At 39.1% G+C, this 20,595-nt stretch overlaps 1 protein-coding gene across 7 annotated transcripts in view; it reads right to left on the minus strand.

Annotated features, from left to right (window-relative positions):
* Positions 1-6,105: 6,105 nt before the first annotated feature.
* add3a (adducin 3 (gamma) a) overlaps positions 6,106-20,595 on the minus strand; it is a 121,252-nt gene continuing 106,762 nt past the window's right edge. For 6 of the 7 annotated variants that reach the window (XM_069189215.1, XM_069189213.1, XM_069189212.1 and 3 more), the window contains 5 exons: positions 17,325-17,441; positions 16,100-16,189; positions 13,487-13,610; positions 12,478-12,570; positions 6,106-10,845 (listed from right to left, as the gene is read on the minus strand). In XM_069189215.1, the coding sequence (XP_069045316.1) occupies positions 10,565-10,845; positions 12,478-12,570; positions 13,487-13,610; positions 16,100-16,189; positions 17,325-17,441 (705 nt within the window). In that variant the 3' untranslated portion in view covers positions 6,106-10,564. The remainder of the gene's footprint in view (positions 10,846-12,477; positions 12,571-13,486; positions 13,611-16,099; positions 16,190-17,324; positions 17,442-20,595) is intronic. The other variant, XM_069189218.1, reaches the window with a different exon arrangement.

The following is a 20,595-nucleotide window of genomic DNA, read 5'->3' on the forward strand; positions in this document are numbered from 1 at the left end:
GGTAATACACCTCACTGGAAAAGAGGTAAGTACAGTGGTTCTGTAGAATAGTGAGTTTACTGGCAGCATATAGACAACCAACAAGAAAACAACATCCAGCTTTTCCAGCATATAAAAACAGCAGCCACCACGTCTGCAAACAGGAAAGCTGGTATTAATTTCCTGCTTTTCATCACACTCACACACATCTGCTGGAGCCAAACTACTAGTTGGGAATCATTGACAAGACCACTGTCATCCATCACATCAGCAGGATGGCACCACATTTCAGTAGCCCGGGAAAATCACCTCACTTGTGTATCTGCACTATGTGTATCCTGTCTACAATGTATTTGTCAGTGTCCTGTCTGTATGTGCACCGTGGACCAAGAGGAACGATATTTCTTTCCACTGTATACTTGTTTATGGCTGGATTGACAAATAAACGTGAACTTCAACTATATATCAAGGGCACTTGTGCATGGTATTAGAAACACAGAGTTGATGTCACATTTTCCCCTTTATATCATTTACACGTAAGGCAGTATGTATAACAGGTGGTTCTCTCTTTTTCAAGGGTGATCTCTAAAATTCTGCAAGGATAATATACAGCCACCCATTGTACTGATGTGCTTTTTGATTTGCTCTAAGAAAGGAAAAAACAACAACAACAACAACAACAACAACAATCAGCTCAATATATTATGTACCCTGCACACAGTCTTTGAACTGCCATGTTTTAAAATTATTTAGGAATCAATGCAACTGTGAACAGAGTAGTGAACAGACTATTTCACTGATCATTACCTTCATATTTGTCAGGAATTTACTGCCATCATTTGAAAATGTTAGAAACACATCAGAAAGGACAATTAATATTTGGATGTTAAACTTCACAAAGCAGTGGCTGCAGAAAGCACTGCAGAAATCCTCCCGATTCAACTAGAAACACAACACTTTGTTAAAGATTTGATGCAGTGTCTCACTTTAGCAGACTAGCTTAGCTCTGTGAGGTTGTGGGTGTTTCCATTGTCTCTTTATGATGGGCAGCACTTGCAGTCTTAAATCCCAGTGTGATTTCCCAAGGTCTGCAACTCATTGACTTCTCCTGGTGATATGGCAGAGTCCTAAGAGTATCACATTACTGTGACCCTTGTGTAATAGGCAGGTGTGGCTCACCATGACCTTTAAAAGTGGGGCACTGACTGCCTTCATCACCGAAGAGACAGGGAGCTCACAGGTACAGGATGAACCTGATCCCCTCTAATCTGCAAAGCCTTAGGCTTCCCTCTGGCACACGGCTGTCACTAAGGCAGTACAGTCAAAGTTCTCCTTCTCAGTTTCTGTTCGCAGTTGGGAAGGCCAGATGCAGCAGGAAATTACCCTCATTGCTTCACTGTTCCAAGCAGTAATCCCTTTTTAATTTAAGACTCAGAGGCGGATTCAGGACAACTCTGGAACATTTCAGACTTACACCTAGCTTTGAAGAAACAAGACTGATATACACTCTTTAATCTGGTCTATATAGTTAATAGTTAATAGCATTAGATTTGTGGTTTTTGTGTGTTCATTTTGTAACATTAACATATTCAAGTTGAAAGAAAAATAATCAGGTAAACCCATGATATCCCACAAACAGAAGCTGTGTAAAAGGCAGTACTATGTTGTACTACAGTGTCTTTATAAACACCAAGAAGTATTAGGATTATGATATGAAAGTGGTACCTGGAAAGTTTCCAGGGTACAGAGACTGCCAATGGTGTGTCCTTTAAAAGAGTGGCTATATGGAGGGTGTGGCAAACTATCCATCAAGTTAAATTCCTTAGGACAGCCTGGAATGGGAATATTGTGGAAATCCATTTCTGGTGAAGACACTGACTGCAGATAGGTGATAATGGATTGAGTTAACAGATTGGATTGACATATTGTGATCAGACACTTTTTACAGGCTTTTTGTACAATACAGAACCCTTTTTTGCTTTCAGAGGTAAATACTTCAAGTAGTGTCTCATCATTGTCATAGAGGAGGGATATACAAATATAGCCAAGCACAACTGGAAGTCATACAGTACAATTTTGTATATATTGCTGAAATACCTGGGTAGTTCTTGCAGTTGCCACAGTTTTGCTCTAGCAGGACAGATTTAATTAAAACTTCTTTCTCATACCTTTGTCATTTATGGCCATAGAGAATTCTTACACAGAACTGTAACAACATGTACATAGCTCTACAATTAGGAACAGCTTAAGAAAATGGTTTTAAATGGGGAAAACAAGGAAATTAAAAAAGTGGCAACAAATTCGCCAGCATCCATCAGTGTCACTCAGAAACTCTTACTCTCCCATTAAGTCCTTGGGTGTTCGGGAAAAAGAAAACACCTCAAGGCAAAAATGGAGATTCATCTAATTCTGCAGAGGCCATCCCTTATTGACCTCTTCATGGGAGATGCAACTCTCTTTGCAGTATGCTACCCAGTGGAGCGTGACCAGTCTCGGTGCTGCAAGTGTTGCTTGTGGTCCCGAAAAAGACACAGCCTTCCCCATTAACACATTGTCCCTGAGCATGTACATCCACCTGCCTATCATCATTATGGTGGGAATAAAAGCCCCATCCCTCCCCAGGCCCCCTCCTCCCAGCTCGTCCACACAAGCACACGCATGTCCCCATTGTCACTGCACAATCGCCGGCCTCCGAGGGAAAGGTCAGCGCAGCCGGGCAGACGTGGCAGGTCGTCACTCGAGCACGACACTCCCAGAGTACCATCTGCTCCTTACAGCCATGGGCACAGACCCAGGCCAGGAGCTCTGCATACCCAGTGGTTAAGAAAGCTGGGAGGATGAAGACGAAACAGGCCCAGCGTACCCACACGTCAGCCTTATTTATTTTGCGATCAGTCTAGCTTTTAATTTAAGGAAACTTGAAAAGTTCACGAGGCCTATACAGTATGTGTATTTTATTTATGTGTGATCTTTCATAGTAGACTTTTTCACTGTATATTTTTGTCACCATAAGCCCGGGTGCTTTTTCCTTTTCTTTCACCGTACCTACATCAAAGCCCAGAATACCGTTTTTTTATTCTGGGCTTCACATGACCATATTGAAAAAAAAATCAACACCAGCACGCCCACATTTCAGACATTTAATTTAAATGAGAACTTGTTTTGCATAATGCTAAAAAATGCAGGTGTTAAAAATACATGTGGTGGTGGGAAATGATGATTAAGATGTAGGATCTCCTGGGAGAATAACGTGAAGCCTGGATTACTGGCTTGAAGTCAGTTTGAAGATTATTCACTCTTTCCTTAGCTTGAACACCTGTTATTGGTAAGCAGATCCTGCCTTGGTAAATTACTGCCATGGAAACCAAACCAAACCCAAGAGGTGTTTCATGGTTCCTTTTAGAAATTAGTCAACTGTATATAGGTACTCGCAGATCCCCAAAACTTAACAATAACTATATTATGCTGTGGCATTTCATAAAAAGATCTTTTTTTCTCCTCAGTGGTAAAAATGTTTCTACATTAAAAAAGGATAAATTAATTTCTTTTAAATATCAATACTGTTGCATTTTAAATGCCAAAGATTTTTTTAAAAGCTAAAAAACATGAAAAAAGTTAATGTTTCATTATTCTAATGTTACACCAGGTAACAAGTATTAAAAATGAATGCAATTACAGACACTTCTTAACATGAAACAGGCCCATCATTTTCCCTTACTCCTCTCTGACAATTTGTCTGGTTTCGATCTTTCCTTGGTTCCTGCCAGATTCTGAGAGCATGCTTGAACCACACATCTTCCTTTTTTTCCCCAGTCACATGGCAAGAAACAACCATTTCATGCAGTGGCTGGCATCTCTTCTACCTTGTGAACAACCCTCATAGACAGAGCTGTTGACTGTTCAGGGTTGGAAAATAACTTTATTTTCCCCCTTCACTTACAACAGTTTTGCTGCTTTTGTAGTGTGTGGCCTGGTGACTTACGAACTTTCAAAAGGCTGGTTGTCAATGGAATTTTCTTGCAGTGCCTGCCCCCTTCAGCAAATGTACTTACAAGCTGTAACTGTAGCAACGCCATTCTTTGCTGGGAAGAGTGTGTGCTCTCTGTCAGACCCTGGGAATGGTTTAATTGCAGCAACAAGCTGAGTCAACTAAGCAGGGAACCAAGAGGTAAATTCCCATCACCCTTCTCTGGTGGTAAATGTGTGCCATTTTTACTGTTCTGTGCTTGTTTGCAAAAGATGCTGCTGGGGTCAAAGAAGTTCACAATCTTACGTGGTCATTTAGAGCCGAGAACATTCAATCGAGCTTTGGCATTACCTTCTTGTTGTGCTGTTTAATTGCAGGTTTAAATGAATAATTTTAAATTTTATCCCACTAGGCATGCAGTTTCCTATACCCGATGTCTCTCACACAACTTTGACTTGGGCTGAATTGAATGTGCGTTCTTTAAGTGGTGTCAAAAGCCCCAAATCATAAAATACTACCTGTTTTCAGCAGTTGCCTGCACACAAGGGGAACATGAGCAAGAGTCTTCCCTTAATTACTCATGTTCTAGACCGCAGACTTAATGTACATTACCAAGAAGTTTGCGATAGCTAATTTTCAAGCCCTCCTTTTCCACTGTGACCGTCATACCAGAATTGTACAAGATGAAGACCCCTGTCTTCCTGTCAGAGCCATATTAAACACCGCCAAGTCCTCCAGCAGATTTTGCAGAAATAACCATGAGGGTGATTTGGCTGAAAACACTTCAAGTTCACAAGCGCTCAAGGAGGGGGTCACGTAGGGGTCCCTAGTGCACAGGATACCATGATGGAAGCCTAGATGACTCTAGCAATGCTCAAGCAATTTTGTAGCATTACTTAGGGAACTCTGGTAATGACAAGCACACTAGGCACTGTCTGTACCGCAGGAGTCCCTGCTATCCCAAACAAGAATGTTTCTTTAAAGAAACTTGGACACATTACTCTGACTGGAATTCTGCCCATTGTTTAAAATCTGGTTCCACCCTGGAACAGATATGGTATTTCACTTTGCCACTAAATCTATATAAAAATTGCTAATACGAAGGCCACAATAAACACTGTTCATTCTTTAACCGACATAGCTTAAACTATGCAATGACAAAATACATTAAAGATATTAGCATTTTCTTGCAAAAAAACATATTATTCACTGTTGCTCAATAAGTGGGAGCATACAGGCAAAGGCATTTTGGAGCAGCAGAACGTGCTCTCCAAATTGTGGTTAAGAAAGTCTTTAGTTTCACTCGACTGATTATAGTTTTATTATTTTTTTTACTGATTAAATTGTAATGTTACACACCAGGTATATAACTTTTTGAAGTTAAATTGATAAATGCACACAAAATTCACTGAAACATTTGCATTACAGTATATTTGAACTGTCTAAAAAAGGAGAAAAGGCCTTTTCATTTCTTGTGGATGACAAACAGCACTTTAGTGAAGTAAAAGGTACATCAGCATTAATTTCTGAATTTAATTTCTTTAGCTCTCCAGGCACAGGGATTGATTGAAGACACATGGCTTAGTAATGTAACCACAAAGGACACTAACCATATTTACACATTAGAAGACTGGACTGCTTTGTGTACACAGTGTGACAGACTGGACAGCCCTTTGAAAATCTCCCAAGTAGTTCATAATTATAATTTCGGCATATTTTTTAGAAAAAACATCCTTCAGCAGTTTTCTAACTTTTTCAGTTTTTAGGAACCCAAAATGTATTAAATCATATAACATTATCAGAACCTATTTTACCTCCAACAGAGTCACTCACATATATATTAATAATTATAATATTATATTAAACTTCTCTCACAAAGATAACATCTAACAATCTCTAACAATGATAATGATAATGATAAGTTATTTAGTCGGCTTTGTTGAAGTCTACAGATCATTGTGTAGAAATTAGAATTTTCACTCATTAAATGACAATGTTTTAATGTTCATTGAGATTAAATGAGTGAATTCTGAAAATATGGCTGGACAGTATTTAAAGAATATTGCATACAGCTAATGAAGATTGAAGCTTTATTTGTATTTTAATACATAGCCTGCTGAGGTGATGCAAAAGCTGAAATACAAAAGGACCCACGACCCTTTGCGTTTAGATGCATTTAATTTTTAAAGCAAAGAAGCTATACAGAGTGCCACCTTTGTTTTACATTCCTTCATGTGCAGGTACCAAATGCAGTTAAGTTGCTTTACAGGAACATTTTATTTAAAATATATTTTTCAGAAAGCAAAAGAAGCTTTTGTTAAAAGAGGATAAAGGTTAGAGAAGGATTTAAACTATCAGCACTGCACAGTCAGCGTTCTATTTGACACAAAGTACAACTTCAAGGAAAAAAAAAACTTTGGGAAAAAAGAGAACTCAACAAATTAGATGTATTTTTGAAAGGCAATTCATTTTTTTTAGTTCTAAATTTCCATACAAACCGATGCATCTATTGCATATTTCATATAGTGCATCAGGGGAATAACTGTGTCAAGGCACAATGGCACACTCTTGTTGTTCCTTCATAACACTTAACTTTTAATTAACTGCAAAAAATGGCAATATTAAGAGTAAATTCTCCTAGTCACACCTGCTCCCAATGTGGATTTTCTTTGGAAAACAGCTTTTTCATATATATTTCTGTCAAGGTTTCACTATCTATGTGCCTGGCTTACTTGTGAACAGACTTTGGAGGTACAAGTTCATCTATGAGGTGAATTGAAATGTGTTACTCCCATGATGCACTATCACAAGCAAATGCATCTGTATAGGACAAACTGGCTTTTAAAGGCTGGATTTTTTACCACTATTGATATCTGAAAATGGGAAACCTTACGATGCGTTAACTACACAACTATGGTCGAATGAAATGTCTAATGGCATCTATGTCTAATTGTCATCAATATAGAAACAAGAATTAAGCTTCCATGACTATCATAATAGCTTGATCTTGACTTGTATGAGGCATGACTAGCCCTATAATACCACTTTTATTTTAATGCGTTCTAAAACATATTGCTTGTCATGTACTGTGTTGTACATGTTGCATAGAATCGTCAGACCATGCACTTGAAGGATTTGTGGACGAATTGAACAATTTTTAAAAGCATGCTTTTCTTTTTAGACATTTCTTTTCTATGGTGTAAAATAACCACTAGATTAGAAGTCCTGATTTTCTGGTATGGGGTGACTGAAGTGTTAGATTTCAGACTGAGCAAATGTTTTGCAGTACACCCAATTGGAGTATTCTTACACTGTCTGTTAACGCCACACACCCCTCAGGATTAGGGCAAAGTTTCTGTTGTATGCAAGGGACACCACAGAACGTTGTGTTACCACATCTATGAATGAAATAGCCAAAATGCAACAGAATATTTATTTGCATAAGTACCATTGTAGTTGAGTTCTCCTTTCATTCAAGACCATGTCCCCATGTTTACAGAGTTAAAAATGGCAATTGTTCCTTAAAATACTGTTTTATTTTGTGAATTTACATAGCAATACATCTAAAAAATGCAACTCCATTAGATAACCATTTATATAGCTTCCACAGGTCACAGAAAGGCTTGGCTCATTCTCAAGTGCCAAAGTAAATTCAAACAAATAGAACAAAAAAAGAGGCATCAGTAAAACAAGGTGCACAAGTCTGGAAAAAAAAAAGCAATGCACATCCATTCAGCAACAATGTATGCCTGTGAATGGTTATTAGAAGCATAATGCTCAGAAAACTATTTCATAAAATATACTGTAAAATAGTTATGGAAAATGTTAAAATTACATTTGAGCACAAAAAAATAAAAGTAAGCACATGGACAGTAAAGTTAAAACAAGATGTTACCAAAGGGTGTTTTTCCAGTATTAGTTTATTTCTCCTCAAGAAACGCGCACCCCATTCTCGAACTTTCATGTTTGCTCTTTCCAAACCTGGGCCAACACTAAGCCACATGCTATATACAAAGTTTAAAGGTTCCTCTCCTCTCTTGCCAAAGGAAATAATTCACATTGCTAGCTGGGATATTAGCATCTCTCATTTGACAGATGTCTATCCATTCTGTGTTCTCTTTTTGGATTTTATTTTGAAGACATGATCCAAATCATCATGAAAAAATTAAAAACAAAAGCTGCTTTACAATTAAAAGCAAACAGTACTGTACAACCCAGGGCACGCTTATTTCACTTGACGTTATCTACCAACACATTTACATTGGAGTAGAGGGGGGGGGGTGGGATGAGGAAGTCAGAGGAACATCATAATAAAACTACCTGGAGATGAAGATGTAAGAGGGCATGCAGATAACCTCTCAGTAACTCATGAAAACACACAGTTGTTTTACTGCTTAATGCCTGGGCGCTTTGGGGGTACTGTAGGTATGGCGTGGGTGACCTGCAAAGACAATGATTTTTCATTCTCCCTCACCACCGCCAGTGCAGAAACAGCTCCCAAGGATAAAAAAAGCTGCCTAGTCTTGAAATGTAACGGATAAAGAAGAAACGGAAGGGCAGGAATCACTTGCAGTGGAGCTTGGCATAAGGAAGGGAGAATTGAAAAGTGGTACCGGGAGGACTCCAAGACGAGCCCCACGCCACGTCTGCAGAGACAAGCAAGTCCATGGAATCACACTTATAGCTGCAAATAAGGCTTCCAACACAGCTGCTTCTGGGAGAGAGGGTGGGGGGGCTTTTGGATCACAGCCAGCGTGCCCTGGGGGCTCAGGCTAGGCTCCTTGTGGTTTTCTACAGCATCAGGGAGGCAAGATGGGAGAAGTTAAAAAGCCGCTCACAAATCGTCACCTTTTACAGCTGAAGGAATATGTTCCCAGTGTCTACATGCAATTTCAGACTCTAGGACTTAATCTAAATGGACTTAAAGATGTCCACTCCTATTTAGTTTTACATATGGAAACATTTTCTTGTCCGATTCAAATTGGGTTGAATGAGAACTTCCAATACAAGCCCCATCTAGCTGCCAACAAGGCTTTCAACACTAAAATGACAGCTGGTTTTGAAGGGGAAAATGATGCTTAACTGTTCCTCCCCAAATCTTAACCTCTCACTTAATGATTCTGGTAATACTCTTTCATTTTAAAATATGATCACCAGCTGCTACCTTTGTTAGGCCTGGCTGGAATTTAGAATGGTAGGTTGAGAACTGCATGGGGACCAAGCTAAGAATCTATCTTCATTTTCTGAGATGTGTTTTTATTACAACCATCTGAGATGTGTTTTTATTACAAAGCACTGTCCAACATAACTGACTTTCAAAAACCTAAAGCATATACCTTACAGAATCAGTTCTCTAACTCGCCCAACCACAGTCTTTCACTTTAAATCTAATTCTCCTTCATTTTGGTAAGATTTCTGAACACCTGTGTGTATGATTTATTATATACCATTAGAAAAGTGCAGTGAAGTAAAATAAAAATATATAATTAAAAAAATCTATCTATAACCACAAAATCCAGTTTTTTTATATATAATCTATACTTTTTTTAGTAATCTGAGCTACACTGTCTGCAACAATGCTAAATTTAAGAACCCAGGCGTTACTAGGTTTTCAGCTCAATACGATTTCTTGCAAAACATGCTGACGTTTGTATAGAAATAAGTATAAAACCGATTGGATTAATACCAGATTTGAATTGAATAAAAAAAAAGTTTATTCAGTGAGATGATCCTTTTCTCCATTTTTTAAATGTAAATGCAAGTAAATCTAAAAGAGAAAAATAATGACTTTTCCGAGATTATGATTCACTAAAACGTGAGCTTCTTTTCTTTTGGCAAAAACAAAAAAGGAAACTAAATGGAACAAATATGTGCTTTGAAGAAAAGCTCCAAATAAAACACTACACAGGTTTTTCCAACAATTTCTGAGTCAGTGCAGAATTAAAAACTTCTCTGAAAATAAAAAGTACAGGCATGCAAATAGAAGGTCCACCTGTACAGACCCATGTAAATATAGACCCATTAATCTTCTATGTGTATCAGAAACCCTGTAATTACTGATGATCTGTTAGTTTCCAGTGTGGCAGTCACTTATCCTGTATGGAATTTCTAGTGTGGTTATCCATGCTTCCAGGAACCAGCAGACAGAAAACATTACTAAGTCTTCCAAATAGTGGCAACACACAAACAAGACCTTTGTTTCATAACCAAAGGTGGGTAACACTGACAGCTACTGCTGAACTGGGTGGAGTCAAGGAAGAACAGAAGAACTCTGCCACTTTGTATTTTGTATCACCCACCCAATGTTAACAGTAATACAGAAGCAATAAAAAAATCATATTTCATATCAGCCCTTGGCAAAAGAGACTGGAATTAGGAGGAGGCAGATATCCAGGACTTATTTCCACTCCAGTTTGGCTCACATTAGAAATCCAATCTTTAAATTTCACCCCGACCCCCATTGCACCCTTGAGATCTGTTACCTCAGTTTCTAGTTTTCTTTTCACTGTGTTTTAAATTGTGCAGTCATTTTTTTTAACCAGAAAAAATAAATCGTTAGAAAAAAAATCCAAATAAAAAAACAAACCAACAAAATGAAAGGACTTGATTCGCTTCTTCTTAGGCCTCCGCTTTCTCCTTCTTTTTGTTTTTCTTGAGGAAGGAAGGCGTGCGGAACTTCTTCTTCTTCTTGTTGGGGGATTTGGAGGGCGAGCTCTCGGGGGACAGGGCCTCCTCGATCTTCTCCCCCGGCTTGGTGATCTCCACGCTCTCCATGGTGCTGGTGGTCAGCTGGCTGACCCTCTTGGCCAAGTCCTCCTCCACCTCGTGCAGGTCGTCCTTCCCGTTGACGATCACAGCTGGCGTGCCCTGGGGGCTTAGGCCGGGCCCCTTGTGGTTTTCTACAGCATCGGGGAGGCAAGACGGGAGAAGGTAAAAAGCCACTCGCTGGTCGTCACCTTTCACAGCCGAGGGAAAATGTTCCCAGTCTCTAGATGCAATTTCATAGTCGTTTCTAAGGATATGGCCAAATCAAATGTCCACTGCTACTTAGTTTTACATAAGGAAACATTTTCTTGTCTGATTCAAATTGAGTTGAATGAGATAACTTACTTGAACATACAACATCTGTAAGAGTCTTGAAGAGTATATTCACAGTAATTATGTGCCCTTTATAAATTGTATAATTATTCAAAAAAACAGACTTTTCATAAGTCTATTCATAAGTCCGCTTATGAATGAATGGATTGAAGGCCAAGAAGGAGTATACATCTGTTTTACAATGTTGTCATGTATATAGCAACAGGGATAATGCTTGCGTCTCAATCTCACTCCACTAAAGTTGTCTTGTGAGAAAGTATTTCTGCTTTAATAGTAATTGAGTGAGATAAATATCCACTGAACTAAAGAAAGACCAAAACCTGAAGACATTTATTGGAAATTCAAATAATAAACTGACAGGAAATTCAAATGATAAACTACTGCTAATATCACTGCTATGCTCTTTAACAGCCTGATAAAATAGTACTTAAAATGTAATTTATGACAGAGATAATATTTTGAATTATGCTGGGATTTTGTCATTTCATTGCCACTTCAAAAAACCAAAACAATGAGAAACATCGTTCAAAATACACCCAAAGGTGGGTTCAAACAGTGAGTTATTTCCGACAGATAACAACAGATTTCTTATCTTATAGTTTTTCTAGCTCTGTATAAAGTATCTGAGAACAATGCAGGAGGACATGGGCTGTCTTACTTATTCAGGAACCAGAACAAACAAAGTTGAAAAGTACCCAGTCCTTGACAATAGGTAACATTCACTGGTGGTATGCAGCAAAGGACTGGGAGATAAATGAAACAAATCAGAAACAAGGAGAGCTTGATATATCAGGTCAACGTTCCAGGCTATATATCTATTCTTGAGTTATCCACTATTTAAAAGTGACATAACTCTCTCCCATACGATTTAAGATTCAGAAATGTGCAACTGGCAAAAACCATACACTTATACGTTGCACATTTAAACAATATTTAAAGCAGGCATGTGAAAGGTTTTGGTTTTATTGCGCACAGCGTACTGTAACATGTTAGTGGTACAATTAAGAACTAAGGCATGCAGAATGTTTATAATGTTAGTTCGCCCGTTTAAATGACTGAATAGTAAGAATGTGTAATGTGAAGCAATGAACAAATATAATTGGGCCCGTTGAAAACTTGTTCCCAAAGAACAGCGATAGCAGACTACACACCAGTGAACATTAACGCTACTTGTTTGCATTTAAAACTTCCATTGATTTCTTTCCATAGTGGAGACACTTGAATAGGTTAAATATGCACACCCTGTATTTTAAAGATGCATCTATACTACACTTTGGATTTCTCTAGAGTGCTGTACTTTTTTATAATGGAGTCTGGAAGGGTAACAAGGTTAACATCATGAACAGGATCTCTTCTACTGCACTAATGAAACAAATGCAATAAATATTTCAGCTGGTCATAAAAAGTTCCCCTTTCCCTGTCATGCCCGATACCTTCTTTAGCCGGAGTGATTTGCGGAGACTGAGTTTGTGACTGAGACTGAGACAGAGTGGAACCATCGTCAGATGTTAACTCTTGCTCAGCATCTGAAAAGGGAGAGTTTAGTGTTCAAACATATTAGAAGCCATGCACAGCCATCAGGTCTTTAGTTAATACAGTAGTCAGGGAAATTAGTTGGCATGGTTTTATTATCTGCATTGTCAGCACTAACCCACACAAATCATATCAATGTGATGCAAAAGGCTACGAATGGGAGTGTGCACATTTTATCACCATCTTGATCATCATCTTGTTAATAAATTCTTCCGAATGGTGAAAATGCAATTACAAAAGATTCTTCCAAACAAGTCACGGTTCATTTCACATCATCTGTCTATGCACAATCTGATGTTTTTTATGTGTTATTGTTGTGCTTCAATTTAACATTAGTAGGTTAAATCAAATGTTATACATTAAAATCATGCTTTAAAGTTATTTCTTAATAACCAGTACAAAGTATAAATTGGGGACCATGATTGTGAGAGAAAGACCACAATTAGATTGACACAAAGCAGTTGTTATACGGTTAAAAGTGATCAATTGTAAAAAAAAAGGGTTCTCCAATACCTTTTTTAAACTGAAGAGATCAACAAATACGAAAGAGGTAATTAAATGGAGAGCAAATGGATGGACTTTGTACAGAGCTAACATTAGTATTTGTCTGGTCCCCTCAGAGCTCAATGCTGTGAACTGATGCTTTCTGGTCATGTGCTACTCATGGTTATATTACACGTAGGAGCAATGCAGACAGCAAAGCAGCCCCTAACCAGATTTGTGCTGTCATGTACTGACGGCCTACTCGGCCTACCCAAAAAATGATTTGAATTGGCTTGGATATCACATTGCTTAAGATATGAACATTTCAACTAAACTCTGATGTATTCAAAAAGGAATAAGAACTTCTCGGTTGACCAGGACTGAGGTTCCAGGGTGCAGTGTTTCTCAATGTACCGGATGCCTCACCCTCAATACCCAGCTGCCGGCGCTCCACGGTTTTTTTGTACTCCTCCAGCTCCTTCTCCGTCAGCTGGCTGAAGGGATTGGGAGGGAGAGGTTCCATCTGCTCATCATCGGGGATCACGAAGGGCTGTGGAGAGGCTGATGGCATTAGCAAGAATAGTGTCTGGTGGCGGCTGTCGTCTGGCAACCACACACCCCTGTGCTTCATGTAACACACTTCAACAGGAATAGACTTGAAACATGCAAAACACACTGGATTTCCCCCAGTTTCCTGAATACACCATGGGGAATGCCATGACTCTGACCGGCAGAAACAGCAGGGAAGAAGATGTATCAGAGTTTGTATTACAGTGACCTGTCTTTAAATTTACATGACCCAACTGCCAAACCTAGACTTCTGTTTGTAGTATTGTGTGCAAATTACTAACTAAAACAGGGGTCAACTAGGGGATCTCATTTAGGGAGCTGCATGGCAGGGAAAGACACAAAGAGACAGCAATAAAGATATTGATGTACCAATTGGATAACTGATGTCTATATACCACAGCAGCAACACAAAATACAGAGGAACACTAGCTGCAGCTGTGTCATATATACGATCACAATAAAATAGACGTTTTTGAGGTAGATGCATTAAAAAGCTGAGTAAAACAACTTCTGTAATAACTATAGTGTTTTCATCTTTTCTGTGCTGTTTCTACCCTAAGGGTTTTACTGTGTAATTCAAATGGTTAACTTTTACACTGCAACAGATCAAAAACTCACTATGTCATGCAACTTTTAGTGGGACACAAAAACAAACACCAATATCTACGTAAAAACGGACATTCCAGACACTTGCATTCAGGAACACAGATACTGTACAATTACCTTTAGGTAGACCTGACCATAAAGGAAGAGAACATAAAACCACATGATCAAAATGTCAGATCACAACAGGGAAAGAGCTACATTTACGCCGCAGCTACCATCAACTTTTAATTAATTTCTTTCCTTTTAATTCAGATGACCTCCTAGCTTGTGTCCCTCGTGTGCATTGCAATATTGAAAAACAGAAAGAACTAACAGTGGTTTGGCTGTGTTGAACCTTCTTCAAGTACAAATGCCAGAAGAACTCTCAACAGCCACAACTTTCTTTCTAGTTTTCAGCATGAACAACCTTTAGTTGCTCTCTGCAGCCAACGCGAGTTGACGTAGCTCCCCCCCCCCGAACTTCTGCAATACTGAACGCTTACAATGCTGCATTATTGCATTTCACATGGAAACAGCCCCATCTAGTGGAGGCCACAACGAATATATTCTACAACACCTAGATCCCTCAGTGCGGTGAGGTCAATGAACCTAGTCAGCATGATTTTGGGAGGTGGAGGATAACCATGGCATCTGAAGAAAATCAACACACCCTAAGCATTAATCAAACCTAGGACATAAGAGCTTTGAGACAGAAGTGCTAATGCCATTCTTTTGAATAATAAAAAAAGATACTGTATTATTGTAAGTCAGTAGTTCATTTTCTCACCTCCTCATCCATTTTAAAATCCCCTATTTTTATATTTGTACTTTTCTGGTTATTATTTTATTCAGATGACCATCCATTAAGCTGTTGAATCAAGATAAGTAAACATTCAGGCTTTCCACACATTGAACACTAAAGTCTCCTATGACACTCAAAGGACTGCTGCTCTCCAGGACTGGGGAAGCAGATACCCGACCTACCGGCACAGTTGCAGCTAATCTCCCATCAGAAACCTTTAGAGTATCGAACATTCCACCCATCCATATTCTCACTGCTTTATCCAATACAAGGAGATGGGGGAGCCAGAGCCTATCCAGAGAAACAATGGACACAAAGCAGGGTACACCCCGGACGGGGTGCCAGTCCATCGCAGGGCTCACACGAACATGCAGACTCACACCAGGGCCAGTTTTCCAAGAAGCCAATTAACCTACCAATATGTCTTTGCATGTTGGGAGAAAACCAGAGCATCCGAAAGAAGCCCATAGGAACACCCGGCGAACATAAAAAATCTATGCAGACAGCACCCCAGGCCTGGAACAGAACCAAGGGCCTAGTGCTGAGAGGCAGCACCGCTAACCACTGTGCCACCATGCCACCCTTTATTCAGTGTGTACACCTGAAATACAACTCGTTATTGGAAATGGACTGAATGTGAAGACAGCAACAGAAGACATTTCTCCCCAAGTTTTTTTTCTTAAAAGTTGGAAAAGTCTACCCTCTCAGTTGGCTTCATGGAAAAAATGCATGTTTCAGAGCAAAGAATATGTGAAAAGGCAGTTGCCGTTTTTTTTTCCCCATGGTGTGGATTCCCTCAGTGACCAAAAGAGAAACAGAACTGGCAGAAGCAGTGCTAATCAATCACTGGTGGCACTTCTGCGACATGAGTGGCGAGTGATGTCCGATGTCGTCAACCCCTCATGACAAACATCAATATCTACACAGCACAAAGGGACACTGAACCAGTGACATCGGGACTGCACAGCGCAACCTGGCCGGGCCACTTAGGGCTGGGCTCACCTCCTCCACAACACCCCAAAGAAACATTTCAGTGTAATGGCAATCGTGCTTTATAAACACTGGAAATACACTCTACTTACTGGACCTGGCTTCTTATCCACCACAATGCCGGCCAACAGCTGAGACTGGGGTCCTGCTGTCATAAGATCATATCTGTTCTGCTCCCTGATCTACAGAAACCAGAGACGAAGAGTTCAAATGAATGAGCGCAACACAGTAAATAACGGCCTTTAAAATTGTTTAGGTGGACTGAAGCATAATGATCAATGTACATACATTAAGGACATTAGCACTTCCAAGCATGTATTTGTCTGATAACATGAGGTTAATTACACAAGAACAAACAGACACACTTTATGCCTTCTGTTTGAACCTGCTAATCTCAGAAATTTGTTTGACCTCAAACTACATCTAAAAATACTTCAATAATATAGAGTACTAGAAAAATAAATTTTCTAGTACTAATAATATACATTATAGATGAACAGCCTTTGAGTAAAATACTAATTAACAAAATAATATACTGATACACTATTGGGTAGGAGAATATTGTCAGGTAACTCATTAGAAAAAGTGCCTGAAGGCCTCCATAAGCACAGGCACTGAAGAGTTGAAAATGTGGTACAGTATGTACCACTATGGCTCCTGGGAAGAAATCTCTCAAGAGCATAGAAATGAAACAGCTTCAGTAGAACACAATACTGTTAAAAGTATTACTTTTGACAAAAAGTTAAGAGTTTTTTGTTTTCCCAGTAATGCAGTATTTAAGATTTTGAGGGAGATTTATGAAAATAGTATTGTAGAGGAGGCGGAAGAAGTAAATTCAAACTCCCCAAGTCTGCTGTCATCTGTCTCAGAGCAAATTCTCTGCATTGCAGGTGTTTATAAGCAGATCTATGTACACTTAGCCAGACAGCATAACTCTCCGTTTTCACGTACAAAGACTTTATTGCTTATATTTTAAAAACCGTACTTTGTAAAAGCACAAAGATCAACATTAAATTGAAGAACACAAGCACTGGAACTGGTAGAAAATGAATAATTAACTCACAAAGACAAATCAAACCAACAGACTGCACAAAGACTGAGGAAAAGGATAAACCAAAGCCACTAAGCTAGGGCAGCTAATTGTCAAATTCTGATCATTAGAGTGATCAATATTCTCTTTTTAGAAAAGGAATTCAATACCACTTCCTGGTACATTCAATAAAGGAAGTCAATTTTCAGCACTCACTACCGCAGCGTAGCATTTGGGCCTGTCCATGTGAGCAGTGTCCTAACAAAGGAGAAAGCATTCTCTCTCACCTTGTTTCTCTTGGCCAGAACCTCGCTGGGGTTTGTGTTCATCGGAACAAACTGATTGGGGTCCTCAATCTTGATGGGGGTTCCACTGCTGTTAGCAGAGTCTTCTGCCTTCATCCACTATCAAACAAAATAAAAAAATGAGTAATTCCTGTAGTCACTAATTATAGTAAGATATTTTATATAGTAAGAGTAAGTAGGTAAGTCTCCTGTCACACTAATATCGAATTACAGAATCAGTTAAAAGTAAAAACAAATAACGATTACAAACGGCTGGCAACAATTGTGCATTTGAGGCCTCTTTATTAGGTTCACTGTGCCACATGGACATTTAATACAGTAAAGCTTTATAATAATGGAGACTTTTTGAATAGCTGGGGAGCATATAGTGGATTTTACCTTGACAGTCAGAAACTGGCTTATGTTTATAAGAAAAATGTTTATGGAAAAAAGGAGGGTAACGAGAACAGATCTGCCTTCTGTATATGGTATACCTGAACAATACAGTTACTATCTGCAAGGAGCTAATTTCGGAAACTGAAGAAGGCATGATGGGACACCAGTTTAAAAGGCAACAACTACATCTTCACTATCAATTTAACACACTAGGAATGAAGTAGTCATACAATTGTTATGCATTATAGTAATCAACTGTTTCAGATGTCAAATGCTTCAGAGAGGATGACGTAAATAAGAAGGGAAATAACATTTTTTTATAATGTGGTTCCAGGAGCTACCTCCAGATGGCAGTCAAGCGTAACAGGTCCCTTAAGAGCCTACAAGGCAACTGTAAATCAGAGCCTTTTGCTTATCAAAGCAGACACCAGAAATTACATTTATCTCCTGTGTTGACAGTTTAAAACTCAAGTCACAAAAACTACAATCATCCAGAATCATTCACAGTTTACTCATTTAAAACATTTTCATTCATGTAGAAAAACTACAAAAAATAAATGAAACAAAACTGGGTTTCAGGGTAGCTACATGGTTATTAAATTGAAAATAACTACAGTGATGTGAAAGAGAAAATACAGCCCCTTACGATTCAATGGTTTTACACATCAAGATATACAGTATCTGACCTTCACCTAGTCCTCACCAAGTCCTAACAGTAGATAAATCTAACCTCCTGTGACAGATAACACACACCAGTTTTGCTTTGTCAGTATTTTTTAAACAAAAAATCATTTTGTACACACTAAGTAGCCTTGTGTAAAAAAGTAAGTGCACCCCGTGATTCAGTAACATGGGGAACACCTTTAGCAGCAATAACTTGAAGCAATTGTTTTATTTTAAAAGTTTCAGTCTCTAACATCAACTGGGATAATTTCTGGCCCACTCCTCCGCACAAAACTGGTTCAACTCGGTGAGGTTTGAGGGCATTCGTTCATGCACAGCTCTCTTTAGGCCCTGCCGCAGCACCTCAACTGGGTTGAGGTCTGGACTTTGACTTGGCCATCCCACAATCCTGATTCTTTTCTTTTTCAGCCATTCAGCCACAGATTAACTGATGTGTGTTGGATCATTGTCCTGTTGCACGATCTGCTTTCAGCCAAGCTTTTAGCTGCTGGACGCCACTGTGATCTCATCTGTGAAGAGGATATCGTTCCAGAAGCCTCGTGGTCCATTCGGATGCTCTTTTGCACACCTAAGCCGTGCAGCAATGTTCTTTTATATTTTTGAGAGAAGGAGATTTTTCCCGTCTACCTTTCCACAAAAGCCATTCTTGTTCAGTCTTTTCCTCATGGTAGAATCATGAAGACTAACTTTTATACTGTATTACAGGTATTTACAGGCCTGTAGATCCCTGGATGTACAGTGCAGTGAAAAAGTATTTGCCCCCTTCCTGATTTCCTCTATTATTGCATATTTGTCACCCTGGATGTTTCAGACCTTTAGACAAAATCTCATATTAGATAAAGGGAAACTGAGTGAACAAATAACACTTATTATGATATCATTTATTTAATAAACAAAGTTATCCAACGCCTATATCCCCTGTGTGAAAAAGAACACTTAATAACTGGTTGCGCCACCTTTAGCTGCAATGACAGCAACAAATTGCTTCCTAGAATTCCTACACATTGCTGTGGAGGAATTTTAGCCCACTCTTCCTCACAGAACTGCTTTAATTCAGAAACACTGGTAGGTCTTCAAGCATGAACCATTCGTTTCGGCTCCTGCTACAACATCTCTATTGGGTTTAGGTCTGGACTTTGACTAGGCCACTCCAAAACTTTAATTTTTCTTCTTTTCAGCTATTCTGATGTGGACTTGCTTTTGTGTTTTGGATTATTGCCTTGCTGCATGACCCAACTACCTCTCAGCTTCAGCTCAAGGACAGATGACTGGACATAAAAGTACTTAAAAGTTTCTGATACAGAGCAGAATTCATGGTTCCTTTAATTATGGCAAGTCGCCCAGGTCCTGAGGCGGCAAAACATCCCCACACCATCATACTACCACCACATTGTTTGGCTGTTGGTATGATGTTCTTACTGTGGAATGCTGTGTTTGCTTTACACCAGCATAATGGGACCCATGTCATCCAAAAAGTTACACTTTTGACTCACCTGTCCATAGAACATTCTCCCAAAAGGCTTGGGGATCATCCAGGTGCTTTTTGGCATACGAGAGACAAGCATTTATGATCTTCTTGGTTAGCAGTGGTTTCTGCCTTGCTACTCTCCCATGAAGCCCATTTTTTCCCAGTCTCTTTCTGATTGTAGAGTAATGAACACTGACCTTAGCTGAGGCAAGAGAAGCTGCAGTTCTTTGGATATTTTTTAGGATTCTTTTTGACTTCCTGGATGATTTTACGCTGTGCCCTTGGAGAAATTTTGGCAGGACGTCCACTCCTAGGAAGATTCACTACTGTTCCAAGTGTTCTCCTTTTGGAGATTATGGCTCTCACTGTGGTTCAGTGGAGTCCCAGAGCCTTACAAATAGATTTGTAATCTTTCCTGACTGATAGATATCAACAACTTTTTTTCTGATCTCTTCAGGAATTTGCTTTGATCGTGGCAAAATGTGCTTGTTGAATCTTTGTACTGGCAACTTGACTCTGATGGTAAGGGTCAAAATAAGTGAGGTAAATATTAAGCAGGTCTGGCTGTAATCAAGCCTGGGTATGTTCAATTAGCTGACTCTAAATTATCCCTTTAATTTGGTTGATTTCCTTTTTCACACAGTGCCAGTTGGTGTTGGATAACTTTGTTCATTAAATAAATGAAATAAGTAAAAAGAAAGTGTTCTTTGTTCCCTCAGTTCCCTT

Source organism: Lepisosteus oculatus, chromosome 4 (genome assembly GCF_040954835.1).
Source record: "Lepisosteus oculatus isolate fLepOcu1 chromosome 4, fLepOcu1.hap2, whole genome shotgun sequence".
Lineage (NCBI taxonomy): Eukaryota > Metazoa > Chordata > Actinopteri > Semionotiformes > Lepisosteidae > Lepisosteus > Lepisosteus oculatus.